Source organism: Ochlerotatus camptorhynchus, unplaced genomic scaffold, assembly GCF_037179485.1.
Source record: "Ochlerotatus camptorhynchus isolate MF236.1 unplaced genomic scaffold, CSIRO-AGI_Acam_v1.1 ptg000361l, whole genome shotgun sequence".
Lineage (NCBI taxonomy): Eukaryota > Metazoa > Arthropoda > Insecta > Diptera > Culicidae > Ochlerotatus > Ochlerotatus camptorhynchus.
In genome coordinates, this window is record NW_027040849.1 from 6,864,499 (window position 1) to 6,888,852 (window position 24,354).

Genomic DNA, 24,354 nt, shown 5'->3' on the forward strand with positions numbered 1-24,354 from the left:
TACAGAGCCGAGGAATCTTGGTCACTATACAATACATCTTAAAAGTATAGTCAAAAGGTACAACACAATAAACACTTTATCTTCCGCTATCCAAAAAGCCTCCTCCATCAGAACTGGAGCCGCTTCCAGTTGTTTCATTGTATGGCAAATTGTTGTACGCCAACGAGGGTCAGAACGCGTCCATTGCAACAATGGACGCAAAACGTGGTCAGCACTCACACACTCATCACGAAACGGTTGCTTTCCAAAGTCGACGACGCATCGACCGAAAGAACTGCTGATGAAGAACAATGAGGAGGACCACACAATGGTTGCTGCCGAGAAAACAGACGACCGCGTAGCACACATCGAGAGTGGCCTGCTTTTGTCGACAGCCGAGTGAACACTGGTAATAATCATTACATGTCATCATGAACTTTTTGAACTTCAGTTCACATCTCGAAAGTTCCATAAATTTGTCGAATGTTCCGCAAACTTGTCGGAAGTTCCGTTAAGTTGTCGGAAGTTCCAGAATTTGTTGAAAATTCCGTGAGCCTATTATAAGTTCAGTTAACTTGTAGGAAGTTCCGAGTGATCCTTGGAGTGGTTCTGAGAGAACCTTAAAGAAGTTTCGAGTGAATTTTGAAGAAGTTCCGAAGGAACCTCGAAGAACTTCTGAGGGAATCTCGTAGAAATTCTGATTGAACCTCGATTAAGTTCCAATGAAACCTCCAATAAACTCCGATGGCGCCTCGAAGAATTTCCAAGGGAATATCAAAGAATCATGGCTGTTCGGAATATCGGGATAACACTGTACCGCCAAGCCCAGGGACAACCCTGTGGGAGATTTGGAGAGCTACGTTAACGATTGCAGTCGTCATTGATTGATAGACGTCAGGTTTGGTTCAACGGAACTGTGAGTTTAGATAGGTCGGAGTAAGAACGAGAAAAAAAAAGAAGAAAAGAAGGTACAATTCCAAACCATCTAGCACACGTTTTACAGCTTAATTTAGTTAATTGTCTAAATTTGTTATTATACCTATCGTTTAATTAAATTGTAGTGGTTTGTTGAGAACTAGCTACTGAAGTTGGTTACACACATGGTTGACAAAAATCATGTAAATTTAGATGCTCTGAGAGTGTCATATACGAGCATCAAATATGACATAAATTTGAGTCATAACAGACGCGAAATATAACTCAATCAAATGCACTTTTCTTCGAACAATGAATTTTTCAGTCTCGTTACATGATATGCTTGTGTATGTCTCATATTTTATGTCAAAGATGAATTCCGTCACGTGTAAAATTAGTTACTTCTAAGTGTGTAGTTGGAGGTGGAATTCGGGAAAATATTGAATTTTATAATCCTATATTTGCTAAATCTAGATACTACAATTTGATCCTAAAATCTGGTAACCTACAATTTATTCCTAAACGCTATATACTTGATTTACCCTAAGTACCCAGACAACCAGAAGTCGTATAAAAATGTACAGACAGTATCGTAAATTGCTACAGTTTGAGTCAAAATCGCATAGAAGAATGGCATACCTCACATTATGTTTAAGTTAAATCGTATAGAATGCAAATTTGCGACTTATATGCGATGAATCATTTTCCGTCATACTGTATCACTAATTAAATCGGATTACATCGTAAGACTTTTTAAAATGAATATGCTATTACAGATTACATGGTAAATGATGTTAAATCAACTCGTTTAAAATTAAATTTAAATATGCACGTATATGGCCTCCAATTTTGTACGCATTATCCGTTTATTTGCATTCTATACGAATTGTTTGTTTGTATATGTGTTTGTATATCATGAAAACAACTTTGAATATACGTGCATTCTGGTTGTCTGGGTAACTAGTAAGTAGCTCATTCTACATCTTTGGCGTGCCTAACTAAAATAATGAATTCCTAAATCCTAAATCTAGCAAATTTTTTGTTGATGGAGTGAGGGAAGATAACTCTCGGTTTGAAAAATCTCCCGCTCAGCCTCCTATCGCTTTTCATGGAGGACTTTCTCTTGCTCCAGCGCTTTCTTCTTTGCGCTTTCCTCCTGCTGCAACTGGTCTAGGTATTCCTCCAGGTTGGTACTTCCTTTTCCAGATTCGGATCCAGCATCACTCCTCGCACTATTCTTTCTGCTAGGTGGTTTCTTTGGGACAGATTTCTTGGTTCCTTTTGGCACCTTCAGCATATTTTTGCACTTCGAGCACGTCTATGGAACATCATTTACAGTTGTTGTCTTACCAGCACAAATATAATGGGTCCAAAGATCGCAGACATCACACTGGATCATATCATCTACGTGGTCATGGCCTCAACAAAGCGTACAATTTCGATTGCTGTTCTGTTCTTCACTCAACGGTGGTGTTGATCCCTCTGACATTTTGAGGTTATATCCGTTGTTGTTCTTCAAGAATGTTCGGATTAATGAAAGCAACATCCTCAAAGCAGTCTCGTTTTCGTCTGCTTGAAGCTGAAATAGATTTTATTAAAGGCATTAAGAATGGTTTAGATTTCATATTAGTCTAATAAAACCTATTTCAGCTTCAAGCTGCCCAAAACGAGACTGCTCTGAGGAAGTTGCTTTCATTAATTAAAACATGGCTATATTTTTAAGTGCACAAACTTGATTTTCTATGTTTAAGGTTCACTGCTGAATGCGTTATGGATCAATTGCAATATGTTTATAGGTAATCCGAACAATTTCAATGTTCATTTTTTAAAAATTTAGTGGTACATTTTTACAATTGTGTTGCTAAATTTTACATAAAATATGGATCATATTGATATTTTTTATGGTTCATTCACACTTTTTAAAGGATTTTCTCCGATGTTTTATGGATCATTTGGATGTTTTTTATGGAACGTTTTCCAATATTTTATGGATCATTTATTGGTTTTTATATTCAAAAGTATGTTTACCAGAGTTTAAGCTTTTTATGAATACGTTAAAAGAAAGTAGATTTTAAATATAGTAATAAACTGTTTTTGTTTTTGAGTTGTAAAAGTGAGAAATGCTCGCTGCACATTTGCAAGCGTAAAAATTCATTGGTGTTGATTCAAATGTTGAGATTTACCTACTATGTTGAGATTTATTAACTATGTAAACTATTATCCTAATCTATCAATTACTTAAAACAAAACAAATTTCAACAACTGAGTGAAAAGTTATTAACAAATGAGCAGTTGGTGTGTACAACTGTGCATGCCAAGCATGTGAAGAGGTTTCTTCATGTTAAAGGTATGCATTGCTAATTTTATACAAAAAAGGATTCTTGATTTAAAGCAGCAAGTGTCTATCTTTCCTGCTGTGTCCGTATTTACCGACTTCCCTACATTTTTACTGCAGAGTTGTCAGTTCTTAAATGTATAGGGGTAAATTTTACCGACATTTTTTCCGCAATATTTTCAAGACACCTCTGCCTGAAATGTAAAATTGCATGATCTTTGAATGCTTTCTTTCGTGCACGCAATTCCTTCTGTTTCTTGTTTCTGTTGTTGTTTTACAAAGGACAGTTATCATCTTATCGCATCGAGTTCTATACGTAGAGGCCAGTTAGTGGATCAGATACTGTTGTAAAATAGCTTATCAAAACAATCAATTAAAGTTACAAACCTCTTGTCAAGTTCCGCTTCCTTCAGTGTATCTCAAAATTGATCGTACACCCTAGAGGATTTTTTTTTAAACACGGTGAATAGTTGATTGATTTATTGCTATAATTTTGATCTTAATTGGAGGAGCATGTATGAAGTTAGATTTATTTTAGTAAAAAGCTCGATTTTCAACTTTTTACCCAGTGGAGGAATTTTAGTAAAATTAGTGGCAGATGAATGAAATCTTTATTACGACTAAAAGTGAGCAACATTTTAAGAAGTTACGTTCATTTTATTTCAAGAAAATAAGGTTTTTGAAAAAAAGGAATTTTCCTTAAATTGTTCTAACTATTTGTAAACTCAACCAAAAATGCCCAATACTAAAATTGATAAACAATTTAGAGACGTATCTTATTAACTTGTGCTTTTAGAGCCGTTTTTCTAAAATTTAAGTATTGCTGTGCGATCAATTTTGAGATACACTGTATATTTCGAACACTGCTCAGACTGCATCCATTCTAGCACCCCGTACTAATACACATCATTTCAACCCGAACAACGCATTAGGTTCTAAGTAAAATTGCTCAATTCTCTTCATCGACTTTCTCTTTCGTACGAACCCGGCTAAAAAACCGTTTCTTGTCGTGTTTACCCTATTAAATTCTAGATGATTGCTACTTTCATCGAACTGTGAGTTGAAAATTATTGGAAATGCTAAGCAAATCTGCCATTATAACTTAGGACCTTATCGATTGTTCGGCTTGATTTGGTTTGATCTGAAATATATTGAGAAAACCCGCTTTTCCATAACATCAAATCCAACGACCTTCGCCTGCAAATGTGACACCCAACCCTTCCGGATCAGTTTTACGATCTACTTCCGAGAATGTTATTGGATCACACCGCCAGAAATTTGTTTGCCTCTGCAGCAGCATAAAACAAACGAATCAACTCGAAATCGAAATCGGATGCGATCTCAATCTGCTCCGCCTATGCCAAAGAAAGACACCGAACAACACGAGGCCCTAGCTTTGATTGATGTCATTAGCGTGAATTAAAATCAAACCAACAAAGAAACAAATGGAATAGCTCGGAGGGACCAACCTATAGCAGGAACATTAGTACCTTCAACTTCCGTCGTGCGACCCTGAAGCCCGACAAATCACCTCCTATTTCGTGTCTCAACGCTTGAACACGCTCCTGATAACGACACTTTAACGTCAAGAGATTGACAGAAGATCGTTCCGATCTTGAACGTGGCAAACAAGTTCGCTCGTCGTCGTCGTTGTAAAATCTCAGGGTTTGGTCTTGTACATCTATGCCTAGTAGATACTTCCACGATGATAATTAACATTCTAAACAGTGCTGCGCAGAAACGTGACCACAAACAGCTGTTTTCCGATCGTTGTCAAAGCGCGGTTGTCGTCGTCAACTCTATAGAAGTCTTGTTCGATGCGCGAGATGAGATTTATGCTGGCTGACTAAAGCAGCAGAAGCAGCATAGAACACCGTGCGAATGTCACAAACGTGCGCGGTTCGAGTTCGAATATTTTCAGCTCTTTTGGCGAACGAGTCGTGTTTTGATTTTACTGGGAATAAACCACTCGGTAGGGGTGCTGCTGCTGTTGCTGCTGCAGTTGATTTTGCGGGTGATGCTGATGCATCGTACCTACATGGGAAACTACATGTTGATCGATTCCGCGGAATCGATCCGCCGAAGGATGAAGGCAATTAACGTGAAATGCTGCATCGATTTCTGCAAACTGTGACATGTTCTGAGAAAACTGGAAAAATTAGGTCATGGAATACGGGGAGGCTAAGCAGTCTCTGCGCTCGGTGTGAAACTTGATTGCAAATTTGGGTAGAGAATTTTGCATGAGAATTGATTTGGATTTTAATGGTGAAATCGAATGGCGATTGACTTGAAAAGAGTAAAGTTTGATCCAAAGATAGTGTATTCCTCATTTCAATAGATTGATCCGTACAACCCACAGTATTTCGATTGAATATTCTCATGAATTTTCCTTAACAGCACTTTCCTTTATAAAGTTCTTTTCCGGATTATTCTAAAATAAATATGAATATATTTTTGGGATTCCCTTGAAATTCTCTTTAAAACAGTCCACATCAGGGGTGTAGCGTGACTCGTTGACACCCGGGAGGATGGTTTGGCTGTCACCCCCTAACTATCGACCAGTTTTGTTCGCTGCAGAAAGTCTACTTATCATTTATACGGTCGTATTTAAACACTCTTTTCCATTTATTAATGTTGATGAAGCCATGGTAAAGGTAAAAGAAAGTTACCTCACCTAATTTTGTAAATGTTAAAGATTGCACACCTACGGTTACGCTTTTCTTACATTCGCAAATTTAAATTGATGAAGCATAATTTTCATAAATTACCACAATTATAACAAAATTCTCAAACAAAACTGCGGAAATGTTCTACAAATTTTATTTTACGATATATTATTTACATTTTTGATCACAATAGAATTTTCCTTATAAACAATTAAAATTGACTACAACGTCGCTAACCGTAATTAATAGAAATTAAGTGTTTTCAATTTTATTACACTATTCAAAAATTTTAATATAGTTTTGTAAGTTTATGAAATTTATAAAGTAAGGTTTTAAATCCTGTAGCTAAGATCCAAAGGCAATTTTTGGTACCGTAAAACGGGGTAACATTTATAACTTTTTGAAGTATATCCTAAATATTATTTACAGTAATTCATGTTTTTCAAATTTAATTTTTTTTAAACAAGAACTGAGGATCCTAGAGTTAATTCGATAGTTGTATGTTTAACGAAAATTAAAACATTTTTTAGACTCGTGACCGAACATCAATATTTCGATTTGGGGTTACTTTGATAATGCTCGATGAATGTAGAAGACAATGCATGAAACTCAAATAAATTAGTTCTTGAAATATGAAACTTTGAAAGAGTATATAATCAGAAAACACCATAAGCGATAAGAATACAACTTTGAATTTGTGATGGCTATTTAGAAAATACATTTCATAAGTGATAGTTTGAGTGCTTTTTTCAAACAGGCGAAAAAGAAAAAAAATGTTTTTTAATATGTTTGTGGAATATGTAACACAGGCTTTATAAAAACTTTATACCATATCAACCCTAAGCTACAATATGGAACCAATGTTTCCAATTTGGGAAAAGCGCAGAGGATAAATTCAATCATTATATGTATTCTACTATCAAAGTTACCTGCATTTTCAAAGATACCCCTTTTTACGGTACTGTAAAATGGGTTGAAGTTGATTACTAAACCGTTCAATTTTCGTTTCTCAACAATAATTTTTCATGATGTTGTTTTAAGATCATTTTTTGTGAATTTATTAATTTGTACAGGCTCAATCGAATAAACTTTGCAGAGCCAAGTTATCATTCGCGTTATATAGGGTGTCCCAGAAAGTATAAGCACACTTTCAACTCGCTGCTATTTCTACCCCGATGAAGTTTATCAGCTGTTCATCGATGTGTGGTGTTGTTTACTTGCTGCTCAACAAGTTTGTGTGCGCAAAGTGAAATAAAAGTTCTAAATTTCCTAGATTTGTGTCTTTAGGTGAGAAAACCATTATCTGAAAGTTTCAGCTCATTTGGTTCTAAGATGAGCTGGCGCTTTTAGTTTGAATTTTGTATGGGGAATTTGGATCAAATACATGAAAAAATGACACTCCTACACCCTATGGATCCTTTGTTCCTTTTTCTCGATTTGATTCAGATTTCCAAAACTTGTAGTTCAATCAATGAGCAACAACTTTGCTGAAGATTTCATCATGAATTCAGTTAGTTTTATTGAGATACTCGCGTTTGAATGTATTTGAGCAGTTTTTATATGAAAATGTCAACCAAATCTCCTATATGAACATTAAACCACAAGCGCAAGCCCGTGTTACGTCAAAAAAGCTGAAATATTCAGAGAGTTTTCAACTTTGAAATCTGTGTTAGGGAAATTGCAGGCAATCGGTGATATTTTTTATTATCACAGCAACAATTGCACATTCGTGCTATTTTCAATAGTGACATTCTGAAAAAATGATTAAGTCTTTAATTTAACAGATGCGTAGAATTATTTCTGATCCATTGATGATAAAATTATTGAAATTGGTTCAAGGGCAGCTGAGTTATTAACGTTAAAAGTCTTTCATAATTTTGTTACACGTTCCATTTTCGGTTTTCACAAAGTGTACCCCCATATAGAAATCACAGACGTAGTTCTACGTCAAAAACTAAGAACATCGAAGAGTAAAATCCAACGTGCCAAGGCAAGAAACGGGCTGAAACCGTTCAAGAAGCAGAAGAAGCCAAAACGGAGTCAGAAACAAGCCGCATCCGTCAAACTGAGGGCTCGGAAGCTATATGATAGCCTGTGGTTGGAAAATTGGCGTGTGTTATCACGGTCGATGAAACATACGTTTGACTACAAGACGCTTCCGGGAGACCAATACTACACAGTCCGTGATGATCTGGAAGTTGACGAAGAAAATAAGTCAATTTTTTCTGAACAATTTTTGCAAGAAGGCCATGTTTTGGCAAGCGATATGTGAGAGTGGCAAGTTGTCAAAGCCATTTGTGACGAAGGAGACGGTGAACACTGAAATTTAATTTCGGGAATATTTTAATCGGCGTCTGCGGCCCATAATCCGTCAACATGATGGCCAAGCACTATTTTGGTCCGATTTGGTGTCAATGCACTACTCGAAAGACACGATAGCGTGGTACAACGCAAACAAAGTGCAATCCGTGTCAAAAATGATGAATCCTCCGAATTGTTCGAAGGCCCGGTCAATCTTAACTTGTTGGGCCCTTTCCAAGGATATTTACGGAAACACTCTAAGGCATCGAAATCAATTGAAGAATTTGAAAAAAGACTTGACAAAAGTGGCCAATATTATCGCCAAGGGATCTGTGCTGAAGCTCATGGGCAGCGTTAGATCAAAAGTTCGCTTCTTTACGATTAAAGGAACTACGGATTATTTTTATCCAATTGAAAGAAATTACTATTTAGAACATATATATGAAATAAAATTTTATTAACATAACGTTATTTTATTCCAATAATCAACTGTGGTTATACTTTCTGGGACACCCTATATTTTATTGATGGTCTTCAAAGAACAATCTCTCCGTACAATTATCTCCGTACAAACTGATGTGACCGCCTCAAATCATCTGGAACAGATTTCACTATGTGAGATGGATTGGCCGAATTTCAGCACAAACCTGGTTCATTCGTCCCTACTAAACAATTACAATTGTATTCGAAGTTGCTTAGCATTCTGAGAGCTAAAATCTGTAAATCGTTTCTTTTTTTCCTCAAAAACGCCGTTTGATTTGCACGGTGTTTTTTAAATAACGCGTTTTTTTAACATGGTAGGGGATACGTGCAAAAAATCTAAGTGTACTCGTGACTCTTAATGAAATTCAACGGTAAATACATTTAGAAGTCATTTGTTGCTTAAACATTCCACTGTGGTGTAAACATCCTTTGGAAAAAGAGAGGTAAAGTGCGGGTTGTGCTTAGTAGGCCGATAATTAGATCTAAACCCAATTCGAATGAGAAGCAAACAATCAAACAAATTTGATGAGATGGATTTTTTAAACTCATAATCGATGTAGTCCTTACTATTCAATACAATACCAGAATTTAAAGATTTTATTAGTTCTAAATAATTCTAATTTTACCCTGAGGTTGATCAGATTTACAATTCAATTCTTGACATCATACAACACACAACACCCGGTAGACCAGAAGGCAATTTTATTTTGAAGCAAAATTCACCTGGCTGGGAATCAAAGTCTAACATCGTGGTACTCACACACAGTTTACCTAAATTACGGGTAAATTCACTATTTGCATGACCATTACGAATAATTTTATGCCAAAGAATAATTTTGACGTAGGACTACGTCTGTGATTTCTATATGGGGGTACACTTTGTGAAAACCAAAAATGGAATATGTAACAAAATTATGAAAGATTTAGAACGTTAATAACTCAGCTGCCCCTAGACCAATTTCAATAATTTTATCATCAATCGATCAGAAATATTTCAACGCTTCTGATAAATTTAGGATTTTATCATTTTTATAAATGTCACTTTTGAAAATTGCACGAAATGTAAATTATCACCGATTACCTACAAAAAAAAGATTTCCCTAACACAGATTTCAAAGTTGAATTCAATCCTGTCTCACCAAACGGTGTTAATTCAATCGCCTCGTGGTGAGTGGTGGTGCTCTCCAGTACACAACGAAAGGCTGCCTGTAAGCAGCGAGTTGCAGCCGACTTGAGCATCCATAGAAGGAGGAAGAAGCCGCACCGCTATTGATCGGAATCAGTAGCTCTTCGTGAGTCGCTGTGGGCCATCTATGCCAAGCGCGTCATACTAAAGAGTATAAACAGAGAGAACCCCGCTCAAATTCCTATTCCTACACAAAACACAAGCTCCTGCTACAGTTAACAAATAAGATTTATTATATAAGTCCACTTAGTTCTACGTCACCATTGCGTTCAACCCCATAGGGCTGTCCCTTGTAGTTTTATTATATTACTAAAAAGAAAGTCTGATAGCTTCATTTTTGAAGTCTCAGGATCTTGAAATGATTTTATTTTTCCTGGGTCCCAGATCATTAAAATTTTGGTTAGTCTGAATTTACTTGGAACTCTTCACAGGGTATGTTCGCCATTTTTTTAGTTCCGTTGAATCATTCAAAAATTCTCACTTCTTACTTCTTTTCTATATTCCCCTAAAATAATCTTGATAGTATCCAAACTTTTCCAGTAATATTCTAAGAGTTTCTAGCATTACCTCTTGTAATCTCTTATAAATTCTTTAAATATTCTTCATAATTTCCTTGGTACACTCTTCAGAATGACCGTCACGCTCTTCTCAGACTCATCCGATAATTTACTTTGAACTGCTTTGTAGGTAATGTTAGAATTGTTTTGAAATCCTCTTAAGTATTTCCTTATTACTCAAGTACTTTACCAAAATGGTTTTGAAAGTTTCCCAGAAATCGCGCAGAATTTCGTTTAACTGTTTTGAAATTTTATTAAAATGAATCTCCATAGAAACATTGAACAGAATTCCATTGAAATTATTCTCACGATTCGTATCGGCATACTCCTTAAGTTTCATCATAAGAATTTTCTATGATGTCTCTTCCGGATTGTATTTCCTTTATTCACAAAAAATCCATGCAATTGTCATCAGACTTGACAAGACAATTGACACTGTCTTCAACCAGAGGTTTCACAGACTGAATGTTTAACACTAGACAACGGACAACACACCCGCCCAGTAGACCAGTAGGGACATTCACAGGGAGTCAAAATTAGCACCGGCTGGAGCGGGAATCGAACCCTCACTTCGTGGCACTCACAATACGCCTGAGCGACGGATGATATCGCACGACCACGAAGCCCACAAAGATGGATGGAACTCTACTCAGAATTAGCTTGAAATTCTCGTTTGATTTCACAAGGAATTCACCCTACACTCCACTGTGAAGTATTTTCAGAATTACCTTAAAATTCCAATAATGTCCAACGTTGATGAACTTTAAACCTGTTTAAAGTAGCAAGTTTGGCTTTTTAGTTTTTGATTATATGGTAAATAAATTGCAGTGATATTGTTAAAAAAATATGGGAAAATCTGGAAAATATTTAAAAAATCTGGAAATATACGTGGTCTGTCTGTGTATCTGGCAAGACGACTAAAAATCTGGAAAATCCACATAAATCTGGACATAAGTGTAATGGGAATAGATGATGAGAACTAAAATTTGCACAAATGACGAAAGTCATATAAGTTACCGCAAAATTGTCTCATGACATTCTATGTAAAATAGAGGAAAAAGATGGAGTTTGCGAGAAATATGTTCATGATGGTCAGGATGACTATTTGCATAACTTTCATATCCTAAACGTAATTACTAAAATGACTCAAACGCAGAAATGTTAGAATACATAAATTTTCGTCATATAAATTTCTTTGCAAACTGAATATAGTTTCTACAATTTTAATTAAAGCAAACCACAAAGCGGACCAAATGTGTTTGTATTTATTATACACACTCAGAATTATTGTCATCTTCAGTATTTTTTTTATTAAAATTTCAACAGCTTAACGTTTATCAAAACATTGCCGATAATTTTTCACAAGCTTTATTTTAAATCTCGATCAATCCTTTTCGTTCAATCTGAATTTACGTTTTTTTTCCTCTATAAATCAACTAAATTGAACTATCAAAATTTTACCGACCTGTTCAGCTAAAAATGACCGAAGACGGTGATAACTTCTAAGTGTACACTTCCTAAAAATACAGTCAACTCGATGTCTTCAAACTTGATATCGAGTTATAGAACTATAGTAAAAATAAGTTGAAAAATGAATGAATTTGCGATGCTGATTTTCTACATGCAAAACAAATGACATGAACAGCAAGTGCAAGAGTGAATTTATGCCATCCTCTCTATATGTTTGTTACAACAAATGTAATGTCTCTATCACAAAACACAAACGGTATATCAAGATTCTAGCAGAAGGAAAATTTTCAAATAACTATCAAATGACATTGTGCGACTTTGTTCTAAAAATAAGTGGTGTTGAGTACTTGGCTCTGATGAAGTCTGCAAGCAGTAGACGAAATACGCGTATCTATCAAAAGATAAGCAATTATAATGGAATTAAAAGGATATAAATCAACGCACTCAAAAGCTCTCCATCTAAAAATAAGGCTTAAGTGTTATAGAGTAAGTCAGCCAGATTATGGCCCTACCAGTTCTATTTTTTCCCATGTATCTACGTAAATAAGACCATGAAAATATATTTCAATTTTAAGTTAGGCCCTAGGGCCAACAACTAGAGAGTTTGTGCCATAATTGGCATAGTTACCCTATTTAAACAAAAAATACAATTTAGAAAACTTTTAAGAAAAATTAATTTTTTGTGTTGCCAAAATCGAAACACGTCAAAATCGAGATCTCACTATACTGAGCATTTACTTGATTGCTCTGAACTGAAGTTATTTTGGGGAAACCGTGGAAGTGATATCAATCTAGATCACTTCGCCGACTGTTGTTCAATTTGTTTCACAAATTCGCACATTTTCAACATGTTTCTCACTTGCAGTTGAATTTAAAAATGTTTAACTATTCACCAACTTCACACATTTTGGAAAATCACACATTGGAGGAGCTCCAAGCGATCGTTGCCAATATCAAACACCACTGCCGACTTCTCCTACGGAACGAAACTCAACAAATTCCAGACTTCACTGCTGTGAACTGAAAACAGCCCACCCGCGAATCACAGAACTACGGCCCACTGGCGAAATTCCAACTTCCATGCTTCTAAATTGCACCGCCGCCGCAGCATACTCACAACAAGCCACACTCGAAGTCAATGTGATATGCTACAAAACCACAAAACGACAGAACTTCCACAACCGTTTTCGTTCTGCCTATAGGCGCGCGCCTAGCCTAGTCGGAAAATTATGAGATTCTCTCACTCTCGCTTTCGTCGATCGTTGACTCTCCCACATTGTTTGAGCCGTTCCTCTCTTTCTGCACGCGCCTTGAGCCACCGGGGCGCCCGCTCAAGTCTCTCGGGCGTCGGGCATGTGCGAGTGCAGGCCTACGTGTATGTAGGTACGATCGTTTTCGGGCCTACGAATTGAATGAAGTTAGGGTAGGTTTTGATTCTTCCTTCTGTGCTCTGGTGCTCTCAGCATCCCCCTCTCCGTCGACGGTTTGGCTGGCTGGCTGGCTGGTTGGTCCTTCACCGTTCGTCGTCCTCCCTTCAGCAGCTCCCGCCGTCACCGGCTTCAGCACCGTCAGCCGATATTCTAGACATGGTGGTAGCCAAAGGCTGCTGCATTGCACGAAGCACACAAATTTTCAGAGTTTCCAATCGGTATAAAAGACGTTATGGCCATTCCAATAGTCATCAGTTCAGTTTGGTTCTTTGCAGTACAGTGTATCTTAGAGCACCAGCGACAAGTTTCTAGTTCGTTCTATAATTCGGTAGAATTACCAATAGTTTCCATACTCACCATGAAGGTACGGTTCCTTGTGATTGCGATTGAGGTGTTTGGTGTGGTTTTCTGTGCTTTTCTTTGGATTAAGAACTTTCTGAAGATTTCGATGGACTTTTGGATTTTTGAGCGTGAACAAGTGAAAACTAGTGATACAATCAGAGAGTGATCTAATGGATTTTTATCATCCTTTCCAGTGCTTCGTTGCCATTGCCCTGTTGGCCGTTGCCGTTAGTGCATCGCCAATCGAATACGGACACTACGGTGGCCCAGCTCTGCTGCACGCCGCTCCAGTTCTGCACGCTGCCCCAGTTGTGAAACACGTCGTCGCTGAGCCAGTCGTAAGTATACCGAATATCCCAGCTGGAATGTGATTCAGATTCTGAAGGTGTGTTTGGTTCGTTTGCACACAGGCCTACCCGAAATACTCGTTCAACTACGGAATCAAGGATCCCCATACTGGTGACATCAAGTCCCAGGCCGAGGAACGCGACGGTGATGTTGTCAAGGGACAATACTCCCTCGTCGAACCAGACGGTTCCGTGCGCACTGTTGACTACACCGCCGATGACCACAATGGATTCAACGCCGTCGTCCACAAGTCCGGTAAGTGATTACCGTTCAAGATTATCATAAGCACTCGTTAACACTCCACATTTGTCCTTTCGTTACAGCTCCAGCTGTCCACAAGGTTGTTGCCCCAGTTGCCTACCACGCTCCAGCTCCAGTCTACAGCCACTACGTTCACTAAGTTCGCTATATTCGGGTGGCTGAGCTGAGTGCGGTTCCATCATAAACCGCTCCCGGAAGCCCTCCCCGATTAAGTCACTCTCTCACAAAACTGTCTCCGCCAAGAAGCTTCCAAACTTCGAACTGCTATCTGCAGTAAACAAAACTACTCACTCGTATACATCGTTAAGCTACCAACAAATCATAGACAAACACATACAAAGCCCGCTCTATCATCGAAATGTAATCGTTTATTTTTTTTTGTTAAGTAATTATCGAATTATTCGCGCCTCAAACCTAAGGCTTTCTATTCTGATTGCTCGGCACATTTTTCCGCGATTACTTCACCCACTTACTTCCGTTCTTCACTCACTTTTCACCGGTTCCGGATCGGCCTCGAAAGGTGAAAAACACACAAACACACTTTCGCTTTACCGGCCGAAGCAAAGCAAAGCAAAAAACCGGAACCGTCACAACACGAAACGTAAACAAAACAACCGCAGCAGTAGATGCAGCACCACGGCCGCAAACCGTCTGGCACGTGCTCGGCCGAGTTCTTCTCTCCGGTGCAACATCTCCCGAGAAGAAGCCGCGTCACTCACCCACTGAGTGATGCGACGAGGCGTCTGCTTGCCCATCAGCCATATAAACGAAGCGAAAAACATCGCGAATTTGTCGCATCGCGCTTCGGTTGCGCTACTCTTTTCCCGTGGGAAAAATGTAGCGCAACACGAAGCGTTACCTATTGCCATCTATTGGAAACCAAGCGAACCAAAACAACCGCGGGAAACGACTGCCCTCGAAGTAGCAAGTCAAACATTGGGCCAGCGCGATCATCACGACCACTCGAGATGGGGACTTATTTTCAAGTCACCACGTGCCCAATCATTAATCCAAACAATGTTTGAGTGCTGGCAATCGACCAATTTCCTCGTGTCGAATGTGATAATTGTTGTTCTACTATTACCTATACTGTTACTTTTTATCTGATCTTCTATCACTTGTTACAACCTATCGTACTGAATCTCCTTTACATTCTACACCTTCTACCTTAGCTATCGGACTGTACCATTTTTCCTTTTTCAAAGCTTCTCATCTGTGACCGGAAAAAATCCTTTTGAGAAGAACAAACACCAATGTGTGAAGAAGCTAGGAAGAATCTATCTCCCCCTTAGTCATCTGCTTTAAACACGAGATCAAAACGAATCGAAAAGCGAGAATTGTTTTAAATGAAAAAATATGTATTTTTTTTTAAATAAACAACCCCCAAAAAATTGCTACCCATGCTGTGCCAAGGGTGGCAAAAACAAAAAAAGATCAAACTGTACATACAGAAATAAAAAATATTTTATAAAAAATTATAAACACATCTGTCTTCTTACTATTCTTAATCCACCAGCACCGTTTCCGAATTTGGTCCGAAGGAGAACTAGTTCCAGCTCGTATTGCAGTAAGTGCTCTGCTGTTAGAAGGTCACAAAACAAACATACGCTTCAACATGTGGTGATGATGCTGGAAAACATAAAAAAACATAAAAGGAAAAGACCTTCTGCTCTATTTATGTTTAACTGTGATGGATGATTGCTGCACTTGCCTGCAGTGCTTGTTGCATGCCATACGCACTTGCCTATGCATTTTTATTTGAAGTATTTCTTTTTTTATAACCCCTTTATTTGTTCTAAATTAAAATCAATCTACATTCATACTTTAACCTAGGTTCTCCAACTATAACAATAACTTATCAAACTTAATTGTTATAATATAGGGGAAATGCAGGTAATGTCGGCCTAAGCGTCCCTAATTTGGGCCCATACATAAATTCAGCAATTGACTAAATTTTCAATAAATAGCAATCAAAAATATCCATTAGTAACGTCCCAATAACGCGTTCATCTAGATAAAATTGATAAATAGCAGATTTTTAGCGATGGGTCCTATCTTAGATCCATAGGCCAACATTAGAGACATTTCCCCTATATATATATATATTAGACTGGTGCAAATTTTGAAATTTTTGCTCCACAGTGCTCAAACGGTTCCAAATTGGGTCCTGATTATCCTTTCAAAATTTGAACTCATTTAGTAAGAACCTGAAATGGCACAAACCATTTGAAGTTTATAGGGAAATTATTATGGGGAATCCATAATTTTGGTTCATATCTATCTCAAAATTCACCAGTTCAGTCTACTTAAGAAAATGATATCTGCGCTAGTAGAAAATTTTCTCAGCTACAAGTTTGTGCAATACTACTTTTCTATCAAATGTAAGGAACAACAATTATTAATAATTCACGTTAGTGATGTATCAATCTCTTAAACAATAAATATCTATTTAATTTGAAATTTGGCTGAGAAACGAATTTCTGCAAAGTTGTAGCTGATAAAAATTCCCATGAGAATAAAAATAGAACTAGTTAACAGTATAATATGGGAAAAGGCTAGAAGACAATGATCAAAAAGTTAGGTTTTCCCATAGTAATTTCCATATAAACTTCAAACGGTTTGTGCCAAGTCAATTTCTTATCAAATGAGTTTGAACTTTCGGAGGTTAATCAGGACATGATTTGAAACCGCTTGAACACTGTGGAGCGAAAATTTAAATTTTTGCATCAGTCTGATATATATACAGCCATTCCATAGCAAAATGATATAGTGGTTCTCAGAATTTCGTAAAAAATTGAAGTTTTGTTCCTTATCGCAAAATATTAGAGCCGTGTTTTTAAAATGTTGTCATCAGGGTGACTATTTCTATGTTAGGGTGGTCCAAAAAATCGTTTTTTTTTTCAAAAATTCATAACATTTGAACCATCACGATTTCAAAAGATCAAAATTTTAAATGAAAGGTAACCGAAAATATTAATGTAGGAAAAATATAATGATATAAAAATTTGATTTTGTAATGAAAATCATTGGTTGTGTTGCCGATGCAACTAAGGTTAGAATAAAAAACACTCCTTTTTAGCGTAGATTTCACTGGCTTTAAGCTGCAAATATTTATTATTTTAAGTAGATTTTAAGTAGGAATATCTATATTTAACTTACGTTTAGTGTTTAAGCAAATTTTAATAGTTTTAAGCAAGAAAATATAAAAGTTTTATCGAATACAATGCAATTGAGATTCACGTTTCACAAAATATCGTCACCTTTTGATTTCATGTAATCTTCAACGAATGACAGTTGCGCTGACGGCTGTAGCGATGACAAGCAGCGGTAGGGCTACCAGATTCCTCGCTCGTCCGTCCGTTACGAGTTCAAGGGGACTGCGGATGGCTCGTAGCAGTACCAACATTCCCCGGCCCGTAAGGTTGAGTTTGGTCCTGTCCACTAGCCTCGACCTTACCATCTTCAGCTACCTCGATGACGGCGAGCTTCACTGCCGTACGTCGGATGACTCCCGCTTCCGTACGTACCAGGGCCTGTCTGGTAACACCATCTTTTCCACGAATAACCTCGACGATCTGACCTCGAATCCAGGTATTTCTCTTGTTCTCGTTGGCAACGAAAACCAAGTCACCCACTTCAATTGGTTTAGTGTCTCGGAACCATTTGGTTCGCCTGGCAATCGTTGGAAGGTATTCGCGCAACCATCTTTTCCAAAATCCATCCAGAATGTGTTGTGCCAGGTTCCAGCTGCTGCGTAGACAATCGGTGGCCTTCGTAGGTTCCTTAGGCAGTTGCTTAACTCCATTTGAGCTACCCAAAAGAAAATGATTGGGTGTCAGCGCTTCTTGGCCGGCGTTGTCCAGCGAGATGTATGTCAAAGGTCTTGAGTTGATCATACTCTCGGCCTCTAGGATGATTGTCTCGAAGGTTTCATCGTCGGGTACTCTTGGTGCGGAGGCCATTGTTTCTATAGCGACCTTGACCGATCGCACAAGTCGTTCCCACACCCCACCCATGTGGGGTGCGGCTGGAGGATTAAAATACCATTTGGTCGTGGTATTGGTGAAGGTTTCGGCGCACTGCTGGATTTGATCTTGTAGCTCATTCGCGGCACCGCGGAAGTTGGTGCCGTTATCAGAGTATATCTCTGATGGGGCACCTCTTCTAGCAATGAATCTACGGATGCACATCTTGCAGGACATCGAAGACAAGCTATGTGCCACCTCCAAATGTATCGCTCGAGTTGTCAGGCACGTGAACAAGGCAACCCATCTCTTAGCGTGTTTGCGACCAACTTTGACTGTCACTGGCCCGAAGTAGTCCAGCCCGGTGTAGGTGAACGGACGAAGAAATGCTTCCAGCCTGGCCCGCGGTAGTGGGCCCATCTTCGGCGAACCCAGTGATGCGTTGTAAACCTTGCACATCTGACATCTAGCGGCGACTTTGCGGACCAGGTTTCGTAGACCTGGAATGTAGACCAGTTGACGAAGCTCATTGACTACCGTCTCCTGGTTACGGTGGTGACATCGACATTGGTAGAAATCTACGAAGAGAAAGGTTACTGGATGGTTCGGAGCTAGTATAACGGGATACTTAGCTTCGATCGGCAGGTTGGGGGCGGCGCCGATACGACCATCCATTCGCACCAATCCCTCTTCATCGATGAAAGCTGACAATTTATACAACGGGCTCGATACCGGCACCGCCCCCGAAGGCTTTGTAGAATGTCGACTCTGCAACACAGCTAACTCCTCAGGAAACGTCTTCAGCTGAACCATCTTCCACAGCTTCACTTCCGCTTTGCACAGAAGTTCTGAATTTATCGGTGTTTCCAACGACGTATCTTCGCTCATCACTCCTCCGAATTTGAGAACGTACGCTACCGTTCGCTGCAGCTTTTCCCATCTCGAAAAACGTTTCACATCGATCACAGGCTCTATTTTCACCCGTCGGTTAACGAGTACCGGGCGAAGTTCTTCTGCTGCATCTGTTCCTTTCCAATTTTGTTCTGGCCAAAACTCCTCTGGACCCCATAGGAACTGTGGTCCTCGATGCCATGGATCTTCAGGATCAAAGCACGGCCCGTTGCCCCACTTCGTTGCCTTATCCGCTACATTCTGCATCGTTGGTACTTTCTTCCATTCGCTTGGGTTGGTCGATGTCAAAATCTCTCCAATTCTGTAAGCAACGTACGGTCGATACCTGCGGGAATCGGAGTTGATCCAATGAAGGACCGTCGATGAATCGGTCCAGTAGAACCGTTGATGAATAGGAAGCTGATGATTCTCCAAAATCGACTGTGCTAGCCGGGTTCCCAGGATGGCAGCTTGCAATTCGAGCCTTGGGATTGATAGTGTTTTGATTGGAGCGACCTTGACTTTCGCTCCTATCAGCGCACAATGCGGCTGACCAGCATAGATAAAGCAAATATACACTACGCAGGCGTATGCAGTGCTGCTTCCGTCGACGAACGTGTGAAGTTGCAGTGGCTGGCAGTCTTCTGGAACAGCGTCTCCAAAATACGTCTCCAGCTTTGGCAACAAGTTTATCCAACGCTTCCAATCTCCGAAAATCCCGTCATCTATCAAGTCATCCCAGTCACAGTTGGCTCGCCACAAGTCTTGAATGATGATTTTCCCTTGAATCACGTACGTGGCGAGAAATCCAAGTGGGTCGTACAGACTCATAACCGTCTTCAAGATCTGGCGCTTCGTAGGACGAACTGAACCGTCTAACAAACCCTCCTCTGTACCAGGCATGTAAGCGGAGAAGGTCAGTTCATCTGATTGTGGTAACCAGCGGATACCCAGGACAGATTCTGCAACGTTAGACTCCTCTGAATTCCACATCTTCTCCTTCGCAGCATTTCTTTCTCCAAGTCCTTCCAGTACTTCTCGGCAATTTGACATGAAGTTTCGAATTTCAAATCCCCCTTGGCTATGGACGTATCTGACTTCCTCGGCCAAACGAATGACCTCCTCCACGGTATCTCCGCTGTCCAGAAAATCGTCCACATAGTGGCTATTGATGATAGCTTCAGCAGCGTTCGGGAACTCTAGTGCATGCTCTTTCGCATTTAGATTTTTAATGTATTGTGCTGAGCATGGGGAACAGGCTGCTCCAAAAATCCCCACATTCATCACGTAAATGACGGGCTCTTCGGATGAGTCTTTTCTATGCAGGAACATCTGCGACTTCTGGTCTCTCAACGCGATCTTGAACTGGTGATACATTTCTCGTATATCCCCCGTGACCGCGACGCGTCTCTGCCGGAATCGATACTGCACACTCGTTAGTGGCGTCAGCAAATCGGGACCCTTCAGCATCATTGAGTTAAACGATGTACCTTTGACTTGAGCGGCAGCATCCCATATCAACCGCAGCTTCTGTGGTTTCTTAGGATTAATTACCACTCCCAGCGGCAAGAACCATATTCGATCTTGATCATCGGAACACAGATTATCCTCCGTTGCAATACGCGCGTAGCCCTTTTCCAAATAGGCGTCCACCTGATCGTGGACTCGCTTAGCCAGTTCTGGAACCTTTTGAGTCTTCCGCTCCAAACTCTTCAGTCTGCTTACAGCCATAGGATAGCTGTTGGGGAAGTGGACCTCATCACATCTCCAAAGCAGGCCAGTTTCGAATCCACCTGGTACACGTCGAGTTGTTGATTCGAGAATTTGTCTGGCCCTTTTGTCTTCTGCCGATTCAAGCTCAGTAGTCAATGGAGTGACACCGAGACTGTCCGTCAGGAAGTACTGCTTTACCAGGTCATGCAACTGACGATATTCAGTCATACGGCTGACGTGGAAAACTCCTCGGAAATCGTCTGGTTTGGTAGATGCTCCTCCGTAGACGCACCACCCTAATCTTGTCTTAGTGGCGATTGGTTGACCACGTGCTCCTTCACGAATCTTCAGTGGAGTGGACAAGTAGAGGTTTTCCAGGCCGATTAGTAGCTGCGGACGAGCTTCATCGTATCCATCAATATTCAAACCTTTGAGGTACGGAAAGTTATTGATTAGTTCATCCGGGTTGATCGACTGAACAGGAAGTTCTAACTCTTCTACGGTACGTGCGTTGACCACGTTGAAACGTCGTTTCTTTTGCTTTCCGGAAATCTCCAGCTTCACCACGCAAGACTGTTCCTCTACTCGGGACACATTTCCGGTCCAGCGAAGGTGCAATGGATCTGGTGAACCCTTGAGACCCAGTTCGTCAGCCAAACTCTTCTCGATCATCGTTACCTCGGAAGCCTCGTCGAGTAACGCAAATGTGTTAATGAAACCAGAAGCACCATGCACCGTAACAGGGAGAATGCGATATATTACGGTCTGACTGACGGAGTGGAAATTCTGTGAGCTAGCTGCTAATTTCGACTGTGAAGGGAAAGAGTGGAGCAAGGGATGGTGACGTATTCGACACCCGTCGATCGTACAATTCTTGGGTCGTCGACAGGGATAAGGAAGGTGATTCCTCATACAGGATCTGCACAAATTGTGCTGCCGCACCATCTTCCAACGTTCATCAGAATTCAATGCTTTGAACTTACCGCAACTATCCACTCCATGGCCTACTTTGCTGCAGATCGGACATACCTTTTCCGATGGTGTTTGCTTCAACTGGTCATCACCTGACGCACGAGTATCGCTGTGGTGATTGACGAATCCTCGAGCCTTCGCATTCCCGCTTTTCTTCGTTTCATCTTTCGGTGCCTTTGCCAAAGTCGCTGGTCGATACGTTGTTACCTCGCTTGCTTTCCGTACTATATCCGCCATAAACTGCCCGAAGGTGTCCAGACTAACTACCGGTACAGGATCCTTGAAGTCCACCCACTTGAGCTTAATCTCCGACGGAAGTTTCTCGACAAGCTCATGCAGCAACGATGGATTGCCCAAATGTGCTTCAAGATTCGCTGCAACTAGGTGATCGCAATAGTTCTGCACCGCCATCCCATAAGCGATAAGTGTGTCTAACCTTCCTTCCTTCGGGGATTGCGTATTTCGGATCTTGGCCAATAGCGAGTTGATCAGCACCTCTGGCCTGCCAAAGAGCATTCGCAGGGTGTCAATTACACGCGGGACCGCAGCAGGAAGTAGAAGCCGACTCCGTACTGCTTCTAATGCATCGCCTTTCAAGCAGCGCTGTAGGCGGATAAGATTTTCTGCGTTGGAATACCCGCATTCTGCAGTAGAGTTTTCATAGTTGCTAATAAAAACTGGCCAGTCCTCCGCGTTTCCGGAGAAGCTGGGCAAATCCTTTGGCAAAACCTGGCGAGCTGCCAGTTGTGAGTTCGTCAGGCCGAATGCTCCACGATTGGGTTGCATAGGTGCCCGTAATTGGTCTGGGCGTGTTCCTTCCCTAGGGGCATTCGAACCTGGTTTTGGATGATTTTCTTCGGGAATCCTGGGTAGACCCGGTGGCCTGTTGCGTGGAATATCAGGCTGTCTCTGGTCACGATGGTCAGAGGGCCCCGGCCCGTCATCCCGGATATGCGGACGCTGTCCTCGGTCCTTTGAGGTTCTGTCAGGAACAGGATCTTCATTCACTTTGTTGCTCGCTTTTGGTTTCGTCCCGGTGTACCGTTCCTTACCGGATTTTCCCATCGGTAGGGGAACTGGAAGTACCTCCGGTGGGTTGGAGTTTTCCTTTTCGAGGTTGTCCAACCAGTCTTTTACCCTTTGCGCGCGAGGTGCGTACAATGTTTTGTGTTTTTCAGCAAAACCCATCTGCTCCAACTTCTCCCGGAACTCTTCACGGCGTTTCTCCTCTTCAATCCGCATCCTATACAGGCATTCCCGTTCTGCGTTTTTGGCATTCTGCGCACGATCGATTTTTCGACGATCTTCTTGGTTCCTCTGCTGGTGATCTGGAAGGGCTTTTGCTCCATCAGACGATTGATCGAAACTAATGCTGCTCATTGAGCTACATCTACCGACTGATCCTTCCAGTTGGGCGTTCAAAATCCGATACTTTTCGGCGAGATACTTCTCCTCCAGCTTCCGGAGCAATTCAGAACGGGATTTCTCATCGTCCAGTTTCTTCTTCGTTAGTGCTTGCTCCTGCTCCTGCTGCCGACGTTCGTTTTCCAGCCGCTTTCGCTCCAGTTCTGCCTCCCTTTTGCGCTGCAGCCTTTCTTGTTCTTGCTGATGACGTTCTTCGTCCAAACGACGGCGTTCGAGTTCCGCCTCCATCTCACGTTGCAGCTTCTCCTGCTCGATGCGGGCTTTCTCCAATTCCGCCTCTTGCTTTCGACGCTCTTCCTCCTCGAGAACCCGCTGCAACTCCAATCGCTTCCGATCCTCCAACTGCTGCAATTCCAAAGCGGCTCTTGCTGCACGGGCTGATGCACGGGTGCTTACCGTGATCGACGAACGACGTGAGGAAACGGAATTCTTTTGCCGACCAACCGGTGTACTGGTCGCAAGCAGTTCTTTACTGCAACCTGGACAGGTCCAAGAACGATCCGCTACTGAATCTCCTACATGTACACACTTGTAGTGATACCACATATCGCATAAATCGCATGCGACCATACTTTCGTCCTCCGGATCTTCACACAGGCCACATCGCACTGCTGGAGCGGAAGCCTTCGTCTTCGGCATCTTGGCCGGATCGTTCGAAAACCACCGAAATTCACTATATTCCGTAAACCTTAAAGAATGTTGCCGATGCAACTAAGGTTAGAATAAAAAACACTCCTTTTTAGCGTAGATTTCACTCGCTTTAAGCTGCAAATATTTATTATTTTAAGTAGATTTTAAGTAGGAATATCTATATTTAACTTACGTTTAGTGTTTAAGCAAATTTTAATAGTTTTAAGCAAGAAAATATAAAAGTTTTATCGAATACAATGCAATTGAGATTCACGTTTCACAAAATATCGTCACCTTTTGATTTCATGTAATCTTCAACGAATGACAGTTGCGCTGACGGCTGTAGCGATGACAAGCAGCGGTAGGGCTACCAGATTCCTCGCTCGTCCGTCCGTTACGAGTTCAAGGGGACTGCGGATGGCTCGTAGCAGTACCAACAGGTTGTATTTGTTTTTATGGTTTTCATGGTTTGCAGATAGAGGTCG

General features: G+C 40.6%; 2 protein-coding genes across 2 annotated transcripts; one reads left to right on the forward strand and one right to left on the reverse strand.

Annotated features, from left to right (window-relative positions):
- Positions 1–13,576: 13,576 nt before the first annotated feature.
- Positions 13,577–14,540, forward strand: LOC135709676 (cuticle protein 8-like). The gene is made up of 4 exons (XM_065232064.1): positions 13,577–13,686; positions 13,859–14,002; positions 14,075–14,267; positions 14,336–14,540. The coding sequence occupies exons 1-4, from the start codon at positions 13,681–13,683 to the stop codon at positions 14,410–14,412; spliced, it is 420 nt and encodes a 139-aa protein (XP_065088136.1). The 5' UTR covers positions 13,577–13,680; the 3' UTR covers positions 14,413–14,540.
- A 3,101-nt stretch (positions 14,541–17,641) lies between these two features.
- On the reverse strand, positions 17,642–23,878 carry LOC135709588 (uncharacterized). The gene has a single exon (XM_065231980.1). It carries the CDS (start codon positions 23,876–23,878, stop codon positions 17,642–17,644), a length of 6,237 nt encoding a protein of 2,078 aa, XP_065088052.1.
- Positions 23,879–24,354: the final 476 nt, after the last annotated feature.